At 29.4% G+C, this 11,198-nt stretch overlaps 2 protein-coding genes across 2 annotated transcripts; both read right to left on the bottom strand.

Annotated features, from left to right (window-relative positions):
- Positions 1-425: 425 nt before the first annotated feature.
- On the bottom strand, positions 426-3,311 carry LOC120082196 (stemmadenine O-acetyltransferase-like). The gene is made up of 2 exons (XM_090315712.1): positions 2,414-3,311; positions 426-1,216 (listed from the first exon to the last, which is right to left on the bottom strand). The coding sequence occupies exons 1-2, from the start codon at positions 3,179-3,181 to the stop codon at positions 671-673; spliced, it is 1,314 nt and encodes a 437-aa protein (XP_090171838.1). The 5' UTR covers positions 3,182-3,311; the 3' UTR covers positions 426-670.
- A 3,417-nt stretch (positions 3,312-6,728) lies between these two features.
- On the bottom strand, positions 6,729-10,023 carry LOC120082231 (stemmadenine O-acetyltransferase-like). Its single transcript, XM_039037507.2, has 2 exons — positions 9,180-10,023; positions 6,729-7,611 (listed from the first exon to the last, which is right to left on the bottom strand). Exons 1-2 carry the CDS (start codon positions 9,945-9,947, stop codon positions 7,075-7,077), a joined length of 1,305 nt encoding a protein of 434 aa, XP_038893435.1. The 5' UTR covers positions 9,948-10,023; the 3' UTR covers positions 6,729-7,074.
- Between the last annotated feature and the right edge of the window lie 1,175 nt (positions 10,024-11,198).

Raw genomic sequence — 11,198 nt, 5'->3', positions numbered from 1 at the left:
AAATCATTGAATTTAACAAAATATTACACCTAATTCAAAACCCGAGTTGAAAAAATAAATACAAACTGTGAATTTGTCAGTTTTTAAAATCATCATTATTTTTAAGATTTGTGTTAGTTCACTAAATTTTAAAATGGTTTCTATCACTTCATATAAATATTTGAATTTGGTAGTTTTTCAAAAACTACTCTTTTTAATTTTTAAATTCAACTTGATGTTTAAAACACTTACAAAAAGTAAATTACATAACAAAGAGATTATATATTTATACAGTTATGAAAAACTTTTTTTGGTCGAATGTAACTAGAAAATCAAATGTTTTTTTTTTAAAAAAAAAATGTAAAATCCTTATTGCAAAACACATCAATTTTTTTCATGAGATATGCTTACCTTCTGATCCAACACACACATCCATAAAACAATAATGAGAAACCAAAATTTTACTTTACATTACAATAATTTACTAACTTTCTAATGTGGTATCTTTTTACCACTAACAAATTCACCAACATATTGGTTCTTTTATTTTGTTTCAATAAACAAACGAAATTGAAAATTAACTTAAACGTAGAGAATGTGACATATTTTTCTTCACATTGAAATTAGAGATTCAAAATCACATAACACCCAAATATTAATCGTACTAAAAAAATAATGGAAACTGAAATGATTAATTAGATGGCAATTTGACATACTTGAGAAACTCTTGATCAACTTCAAACTTGTTCATGTGCTCTTCTTTGAGATGAACATAAATGTCAACTCCATCGCCATCTTTCTTATCAATGAAGACAAAGAGGTTCTTGAATATCAAGGCAGGGGAGCTAATCCACTCGGGTTTACCCCACCCGAAATCGGCATCGTAAATGGGCATCCGACAGAGGCTGGTGAAGGAGCAAGAGATGAGCTCACCGGTGGAGAATTGGGTGGCTGTCTTCTTCATGGAGTCGAGGAATTTGGAGCTTTCTTGAAGTCTTTTGAGATAGTCTTTGTCGATCTTCCCAATTTCTTCCCTCGCTTGCTTCACAAGATCGTAACAGTAGTCGTCGTTCAGAATCTCCTCTGAGGGAACTGCGAATGTGGTTCTGTAATAGTTTCCAAATGCATAATCGGGGATTGGTTGGTCCAGCCTTGACCGTATGTTTACAGAGTGACATACTAGGAATATATTTTTCTTTGATTCACACGTTCCATTCTCCGACTCACCGCTACAAACCTATCAATTATATATTTCAAAACAATTCAACTCTTCCACTTCATAGATATTCTAAAAAAATTATGGTAATGAATTGAGAAGAAGTATACTTGTTTTTTAAAAATAACAAAATAATTTTAATAAAATAGGAAGAAATAGTCTTAATTTTAAAAAAAAATCAAATGATCACAAATTATAATGAAAAAAAAAAAAACAAACAAACAAAAACAAAATTGTGACGAAAGTGAAACTAATAACTTGTTAATGATTAATGATTAGAACCAAAAATGCTTTTAACCTCAAATTTATCATATACTCTTTTTTCTTTCTTTTATTTATTTATTTTGAAATATACATGTATCGATATATTATTTCTTTCCACATGTGTAGTTATTATACATATTTATTTCTTTTATCGGTCAAAGATTTGAGTGGAGAATAATTTTAAAATGATTAAGAATAAAATATTTTTTAAATTAAAAATTATTTTTTGTCCCTAAAGTTTCATAAAAATAATAATTTAGTCCATAAATAGTTTGTAAAGATTTAGTCTCTATACTATCAATTTTGTAATAATTTAGTCAACTTTAGTATACAACAATTTAGTCTTTGTATTTTTAAATTTGTAACAATTTAGTCTTCAATGTAAACAAGTTTATCAAAATTAGATCTCAATTTTTACTATTTTATGATATATTCGTTATATTTTATAAAAATATTGAGTCTCTAATTATTTTATTAATTTAATTATGCAAGAGATCTCATTAAATCTTAACACTAATTTGTAAAATAGGAACTAAATTGTTAAAAATTTTAAAATACAATGACTAAATTGGGATACATAAAGTTTAAGGACTAAATTATTATAAAATTAAAAGTTTAGGGACTAAATCATTACAATAAAAAATTCATGGACTAAATTGTTATTTTTACAAAGTGACTTTTATATTAAAATAAAAATGAATTTTCAAATTATATTTTAGGTAGATGAAGATTTGAATGATATGAAGATATTATAGTTTGGTTTTATCCCAATAAAATTGATATATGATCTCAAATAAATATACATTTTGAACTAGAAAATATTTAAGTACATTCGCACATAAAGTGTTCAATTATAATTGGTCAAAGATCGTGGATTATTAATTACTTTTTTTTTTTTTAGGTGTTCTTGTAAAGTTGAGTGACTCGTATTAGTTTAGAAACTATGGGACTTACAGCTTTAATGGCGGCAATAAAACGACCATAGATAAAGGTAGACAAGGCCTCAACTCTCGTAGGCCGCCTCTGGTTTTGCATGGCAGCGCACTCTGCATATTTAGCTCTAATACGTTCGACATTCACAGCATCAATCTCAAACCGTCTCACCACTCTCTGCCTGAAAATACTCGTTCTCGTGTTGTAAAGCCCCGTCTTCGCCGGCGGAAACAGCTCCGCCGACGACAAATGAGTCCGTAATGCCTCCTTCTCTCCCCGGCAATACGCCGCCCACCCATTAACCACAATGAAAAAAGACAGAGCATCGCTAATCTTATGAGAAATACAGATCCCCACAGCAACGCCGCCGCATTCGAACACATTCAACTGAACCCCCATTGAAACCTCGTCAAGCTCGTCCAATTCGAACGGAAGAAATTTGTTTAATTCAGAAGGAAACGGCGTGTTCATTACATCAGAGAGTCGGCAGTTGACTCTGGTTTCGATGAAGGGGATACCGTCGTCATTGCAGTCGATGAAAAATTCGTCGTAGTTGACTCTGCCGGCGAGAGGGTAGTAATGGGTCAGGACGTCGGAGAGGGATTTTTTCAGGTGGTTGGCGATTTCGGCGGGGGTGGCGGAGCCGGCGGTGTAGAAATAGACCATCGGGTTGTAGACATCGACGGTGACTTGGTCGAGGAAGGCGAAACTGTAACGGCGGAGGTGCTCCGGCGTTGGGGAAGAGGGTTTAATTGATTCTTTGGAAATGATTTGGATTTCGACGGCCATGGTTGATTGAAATTTGAAAAGTAAAAGAATAATGTGAAGAAGATAAAAACAGGGGAAGGGGTGGAAATGGAAAGCTCTGTTTTGGATCCCAATTTATGGACAAATGCATAAAACTGAGTCAAAGTCGAATGGAGAAGATCACACTTCAACCTAATAATATAATGCCAATTGTTGTATGTTAACTTCTTAAGTAAGCAAAAATATTGATTAAAATTATTTTTTGTTTCGTTGTTTTTCTTTTGAAACTTAAACTTCATTAAAAAAACAAATATCAGATAAAACTGGTTAGGTTTTGATTTATATTTTAATGTGTTTTCTTGAATTTTAAAAGCTAACCTAAGCGTTTATAAATTCTAATTTTTTTTTAATAATAATTTATTGTTTTTTATACAACATATGGAGTAGGGATAGAAAATCTAACATCTGAATTTAAGGTTGATAATACAAATATTATATTGGTTGAATTATACTTATTTTGATTTCCTTTTATAATAATTTATGTTTCGGTCTAAATGCGAGATTTTAATGAATTAAAAATACTTGGATTCTCCCACCCTTTCTAGCCTTTAGGTTCCTTAAAAGAGTTTCACTCAATTGATCTGGATTTTCATGAGCATTGGCATGTCTTGAGTGCTTGTTTCTAGGTTAAGTGAAATAGGTCAATCCAATATCGTAGATTGGGAATGGGGCAATGCCCATGAAGCTCCATGCCACGGCCCGGTGGTTGGCATAATAATAATGACATTTGCAAAGGTTTATATTCAAGTCATAGATCAAGATAACAAGGTGGAAATTCAAACAAAATTGTAACTTCGATAAAAATGGATAAAAATATCATTTTTGGTTTCTGCATTTTGAATTTAGTTTCATTTAAAGTTCATATACTTAATTTAGATATACTTTCAATAAACATTAAATGGGTCGTCATTGATGTTACTTTTTGATATACTTTTTAAAAAATAGAATATACTAACACTTCTTTTATATATCTTATATTGTGTCTTATTATTATTTAATCAAATTTAATAAAAATTAACTTTAAATTACTAAATTTAAAATTTATTAAAAAATATCTTAATTAAATTTAGACAATTAAAAATATAAAAATTAAGAGGATAATATGGTAAATTGTGATTAATTTAATAGAACATGTTTTTTTAATTTCTAATAAAAAATAATATAATGAATCTAGAATAAACAATGTTATCATATGCCATTTAAATTTTTAAACATTATATAAAAATGAACAATTCTACTAATAAGTATACTAACAAGTTTATTTTTATTATTTTTCTTTTTAGGGAAAGTCTACTAACAAGTTTATAAAGGAGAAACAAGATGAGAAAATAAAAGAAGAGAATAGAATGAGAAGGAAAAAAAAAAAAAAACTATGATGGCATTATTAGTTACTTTTCATGTATTTAATAATTGGAACAATCATATATAAAATTGAGATTGCTTTATAATATCATACATGATAAGTGATTGACAATAAAGAAAAATTGTTTTAATGAAAATAACATGAAGCGTGGAGATTTTGATAGTTCATATCTTTAATATCAAACTAAACCGATTTGAAGTTTCTTTTGCAATCTTAAAAAGCGAGAATTTTAATTGCTTAAGTTAATTTGATGAAACAACTTATCTATTAAATGAAAATTTTTAGATTTTAATTTTTCTAAAAATTTGGTATCACCCATTTCAAATATATCATTCCATTAACTTATTTTCTCACAATCCCAAATTTTAATTGGTTCAATTATTTATAATAATATTTTTATAAAATCTTTTATAAAATAAATTTAGATGAAACAAAATCAGTTACCATTCAAATTATATATATTCAAATAATTATATTGTAATAAATTATAAATTATTGATATGAAAAATAATTGAAATAATAATCTACTTTCATTCATATAACTAAATTACATAACTTTCGTATTAATATTAATTTTTTCTTATTTAAAATTAAATTTTATCAAATACTTCTCCTATTAAAGTGGAAATGCATTTAGACAGTTATGCCCTTATTCAGAAAGGAAATGGAATAAAAAAATTGAACGTCAACGCTAAAATAAAATTGGATCAGGGTTGACTTTTCCACCGCTAGTTGTATGCATACATACAAAATGCTCACTTTAAAATTACATAATTCTTAATCTTGCTTTGGTTTTTAATGCTTGATATTATTATTATTTTTTTAAATATATTAAAAATTCTCAACTAGCCAAGTCATTCTATAGAACATAATTTATTAGCAAAATGCTGATCTTGTGTTATTTAATCATATTTTATCAACATATTTAAATACATGTTATTTCATCCAAATGACACTCAATGTACTACGTTAATGGGTTTGATAATTAACCATTTAGACCTTATTTTATGATGATTTTCTTTTTGAAATTTGTGCTTATTGTAATATCAAATCTTTAAAATGGCTTTATCCCAAATTATTAGTTAAATTCAAAAAAATAAAAACAAATTTTCAAAAACTATTTTGTTTAAGTTTTCAAAATTTGATTTGGTCTTCTTTCAATACTAGCAAAAGATATTATATATAAAGAAACTATAATATATAAATAATATTGTAATATGATTGACTAATTTATTACTGGCAAAACTTGAGCAACATTTCGTATATGATGTTAAATATAATGTTTCATAGGCAGATTCTAGTAGAATATTTTTTCCTTAACTATCGATTATGTGTTGTTCAAATTTGCTAACATTTTTTTCTTTTTTTTAGAGAATATTTTCTCCTTTCTTGAATCTACTCAAGGTCATGCTATACATACATATATTGTGGTCTTGGTTTTTTAGGATCAACCCTTTTATTCGGAAAGTAGATATTAAGGGTTTAAGAGTTTGTTCAAAGTAATGCAATGTTTGTAATCTTGGTGTACCTTGATGTTGAGGGTGTTGCCGATTTTTATCTAGACTAGGTTGGAGTGTCATCATTGGTTGTATGCAATGTTTGTGATTAAAAAAAAAAGTTTATCTCATATTCAAGGTGAGCCTAAGTTTTCCATTGCATTGAAAGGTTCTCATATTAAGTTTGGGAGAAACTTATTCGTGAAGGTGATGGATGCTCACACTTAAGGAGAGCTTAAGTATATTGTGTTGAAGGGATCTCATACAAAATTTGGGCGAAACTTTATTATAGAACTAAGGAGAGTTCAAAATTAGGGAAAACCTAAATTGAAACTAAAAGTAAATTGTACGTGAATTATTGGAGATGGAGTCTATCACATAAGTACTTTATTGTAATTGCTACTCTTTATATAGTGAAATTTATTTTCATTAGACATACAACCACTAGGAGTATGTGATGTTATACCTAAATGAGTTATCAAGTTTTTGTATCTCTTTTATCACTGCTGTTGTTTTTTGATATTAAGCTATTATATTCGTCAGTACTCATGTTATAACATGGTGCTTGATTTTTGTATGCTGGATTAGATCCACTTTAATTTCAATTGGTATTAAAGGGACTCTATCCTCTGGATATCTTGTTCTTGAATTGATATTTTAAGTCATAATGGACACTAATAAAGAAGGCGGATCAAGAAGTCCTCATATTCATAAAACAATAAATTTAATGACAAATCAAATCATTTACGGAGAGAAAAAAGAAAACTTACCTTACATTGCAGTTATTACGTGCTTTGTGTTGTGGTATATTTTTCTACGACTAACTAACAAATTCACAAACAAACAATACGTTTTTTTTGTTATTTGTTTATTTTGTTTCAATAGAAAAACAAAATGAAGAATTAAGTTGGAGCAGATAATGTGACATGTACTCTTTCACATTGATGTTAGAGATGAGATCCACATACCACCCCAATTTTGGTTGTTGTACTAAAAGATAATCGACGTTGAAATGATTAATTAGAAGGCAACTTGGCATATTTGAGGAACTCTTCATCAGCTTCAAACTTATTCATGTGCTCTTCTTTGAGATGAACATAAATGTCAACTCCATCGCCATCTTTCTTATCGATGAAGACAAAGAGATTCTTGAAGATCAATGCTGGGGAGCTGATCCACTCGGGTTTGCCCCACCCAAAATCGACATCGTAAATGGGCATTCGACAGAGGCTAGTGAAGGAGCAAGAGATGAGCTCACCGGTGGAGAATTGGGCGGCAGCCTTCTTCATGGAGTCGAGGAATTTGGAGCTTTCTTGAAGCCTTTGGAGATAGTGTTTGTCAATCTTCCCAATTTCTTCCCTCGCCAGTTTCACAAGATCGTAACAATAGTTGTCGTTAAGAATCCCCTCTGAGGGAACTGCAAAAGTGGATCTATAGTAGTTTCCGAATGCATATTCAGGGACGGGTGGGTCCAGTCTTGAGCGTATGTTTACAGCGTGACATACTAGGAATATCTTCTTCTCCGATTCTGAGCTTCTATCCTCCATCGAAACCTATCATACATAACACAAAATTAACCAATTTTAATTTCGTCCTCCTTATAATACACTCTCTAAATTCATTTTCTTCCGTTTGATAACCATTTTGTATTTTCTTTTTGTTTTTAAAAATTAAGTCTATAGACACTACTTTCATCTCCAAATTTCTTCATTTCTTATCTATTTTTCTACCAATAGTTTAAAAAACTCAGTCAAATTTTGATAACTAAAAAAAGTAGCTTTCAAAAAGTTGTTTTTGTTTTTGGAATTTGGCTAAGAATTCAACTATTATACTTAAGAAAGATGCAAATCATGGTAAAAAATGTACATGATATAAGCTTAATTTTCAAAAACAAAATGGTTACCAAACGAAATGGTTGGTTTTTAATTTTTGAAAATTAAGTCAACTTCATCTAAATTTTTTATAATAATTGCATCTTTCTTAAATACAAAGTTGAATTCTTAGCCAAATAAATAAAAAAAAGACAATTTTATAGGCCTAATTTTAAAAAATCAAAAACGAAAAAAACGAAATAGTTACAAAAACATGTCTTGATATTTAAAATTTAGTTGGTAACGATTTAGCTTGTAATTTGAAATCTGTAATAATTTAATTCATGACCTTTAATAAGTAACCATTTAAGTTTCTATATTTTCAAAATTTTTATGATTTAGTATTTTCTTAAAAATCCAATTAAGTGCCAATTTTTATTACATAATGACTTAATTTTTATAATATATAAATAAATTTTATTTTCGATTAGTTTATTGACTACATGAGTACGAAATTTCATTAAATTTTAATAATATTTTTCAAAATAATTAATAGGGATGTTTGAAAAATCCAATGACCCAAACCTGATTAACCCAACCTAACTTGTATGATTTATGATGGTTTAGATTCAAATAAATGAAAACTTTATGGTTGGGTTGGATTGGGTTGACTCATTAGTTTATCAAAAATAACTCGAGCCAACCCTAACTTTTATTAATATTAAAAAGTATGTTTTCCTTTTTTCTATTTGCAATACAATTATACATACATAAATTTATTTTAATTTTACTTAATTTCATGATTTTGTTTTAGATTTTTATTATACACGAATTATTTAAAATAATTCTTTTAACACTATGGAAATAAAATTTTCATAATATAATTAAAATTGATTTCCAACTCATTTCAATATCGGAAGATAATTAAACAAGATCTTTTACATATTAACATGTTACTTTAAAAAAAAATAATTAAATTTGAGTTGAGTAACCTAAATCAATTCCACTCAAATATTTTATGATTTGGGTTTAATTTAATTCATTATTAAAATATAGTTATTTGGATCAGATAAGTTGAATCTAAATGTACTTTACCCCAACTTAACCCATAAATCTCTACGGCCAAATCATTAAAAAGACTAAATTGTGATTGTAATGCACATAGACTAATTTGTTTCAAAATTTAAAAAAAAAAAAAAAAAAAAAGCATAAACTAATCCATTACCAATTAATGTTAAGCCATTTATGAAAAAAAGCGTTCTTGTAAGCTTGAGTGAGCTCGTATTTGTGTAGAAAGCTTAAGGACTTACGGCTTTAATGGCGGCAATAAAACGACTATAGATGAAGGCAGACAACGCCTCAACTCTCGATGCCCGCCTCTGGTTTTGCATGGCAGGGCACTCTGCATATTTAGCTCTAATACTTTCAACATTCACAGCATCAATTTGATACCGTCTCGCCACTCTCTGCCTGAAAATACTCGTTCTCGTGTTGTAAAGCCCCGTCTTCGCCGGCGGAAACAGCTCCGCCGACGACAAATGAGTCCGTAATGCCTCCTTCTCTCCCCGGCAGTACGCCGCCCACCCATTAACCACAATGAAAAAAGACAGAGCATCGCTAATCTTATGAGAAATACAGATCCCCACAGCAACGCCGCCGCATTCGAACACATTCAACTGAACCCCCATTGAAACCTCGTCAAGCTCGTCCAATTCGAACGGAAGAAATTTGTTTAATTCAGAAGGAAACGGCGTGTTCATTACATCAGAGAGTCGGCAGTTGACTCTGGTTTCGATGAAGGGGATACCGTCGTCATTGCAGTCGATGAAAAATTCGTCGTAGTTGACTCTGCCGGCGAGAGGGTAGTAATGTGTCAAGACGTCGGAGAGGGATTTTTTCAGGTGGTTGGCGATTTCGGCGGGGGTGGCGGAGCCGGCGGTGTAGAAATAGACCATTGGGTTGTAGACATCGACGGTGACTTGGTCGAGGAAGGCTAAACTATAACGGCGGAGGTGCTCCGGCGTTGGGGAAGAGGGTTTGATTGTTTCTTTGGAAATGATTTGGATTTCGACGGCCATGATTGATTGAAATTTGAATAGTGAGAGAATAATGTGAAGAAGATAAAAACAGTGGAAGGGGTGGAAAATGAAGCTCTGTTTCGGATGCCAATTTATGGACAGAGTGCATGAAACTAAGTCAAAATCCAATGGAGAAGATAACACGTCATCATAATAATATAATGCAAAATTTATTTATTTATTATTATTGAGAACTCAATTTTATTTAATTATCTTGAATCTGTTTATATATATATATATATATGCATTGCGCTTTCTTTCCGCCTCACCTACTCCCTGTAAGAATGATTGCCACCAAAGTATAATTTAAAATTACAATTAACACAAATTTCAATTTTGTCCCCCTTACACAATTTAATTTAATTATATTAACTTCCATTTTTACTTATGGGTTAAAAAACACTTTTAGTCCCAAAACTTTTATAGAGGTAACAATAATTTTTTTTTTTTTAACGATTTAGTCCATGTGTTTTCAATTTTGTAATAATTTAGTCCCTGAATTTTAGTATGTAACAATTTATTTCTTGTACTTTCAAATTATAATAATTTAGTCCCTCAAGTAAAAAAAGTCATCAAAATTAGATGTCAAATTTTAATACTTTATGATGTAAACTTTGTATTTTGTAAAAATATTAAGTCTCTAATTAGTTTAGTGGTTTATTTATGTATGAAATCTCATTAACCCTTAATATTAATTTCTATAGTATAGACTAAATCGTTACAAATTTTAAAGTTTAAGGACTAAATTGTTACATACTAAAGTATAGGGACTAAATTGTTATAAAACTAAAAGTATAGGGACTAAATCGTTACAAACCGAAGTTTGGGGACTAAATTATTACTTATATGAAAGTTTAGTAATTAAAAGTGATTTTTAACCTCTTTTTTTTTTTTTTTTTTTTTTTTTTTAAATTTTGTGTGAGACCATGTATATCCTGGTGCCAAAGTGATTTGCGAGTTTATTATTATTATTTATAACAACTTATTTATTTTTATTTTTTATATATATACTATTATCGAACAAATAATATTACGTTATCAAGCAAATAACATCCCAAAATTTTTTAATTTTTTTTGGATTTATCAACAAATAATATCCTAAAATTTTGAGTTTTTTTATTGATACCTTATCGAGCAAATAACATTCAATTTCTTTTTCAATTTTTTTATAGATACCGTTATCGAGAAAATAACATGATAATCACTATTGGAGCTGAAGTTTCTCCCACCAATTCTTTACTTCTAAAAAGT

The sequence above is a fragment of the Benincasa hispida genome, chromosome 7 (genome assembly GCF_027475165.1).
Source record: "Benincasa hispida cultivar pf3 chromosome 7, pf3_genome.v1.1, whole genome shotgun sequence".
In the NCBI taxonomy this organism is placed as follows: domain Eukaryota; kingdom Viridiplantae; phylum Streptophyta; class Magnoliopsida; order Cucurbitales; family Cucurbitaceae; genus Benincasa; species Benincasa hispida.
Note: the sequence above shows the minus strand (reverse complement) of the source record. Positions and strands in the feature narration are given on the sequence as shown.

Excerpts from the sequence above, each read along its gene's own strand:
- LOC120082196 (XM_090315712.1), bottom strand. The coding sequence starts at position 3,181 with ATGGCCGTCGAAATCCAAATCATTTCCAAAGAATCAATTAAACCCTCT. Across the intron at positions 1,217-2,413 it reads TTATTGCCGCCATTAAAGCT|GTTTGTAGCGGTGAGTCGGA; the intron begins GTAAGTCCCATA and ends TATAATTGATAG.
- LOC120082231 (XM_039037507.2), bottom strand. The coding sequence starts at position 9,947 with ATGGCCGTCGAAATCCAAATCATTTCCAAAGAAACAATCAAACCCTCT. Across the intron at positions 7,612-9,179 it reads TTATTGCCGCCATTAAAGCC|GTTTCGATGGAGGATAGAAG; the intron begins GTAAGTCCTTAA and ends TATGTATGATAG.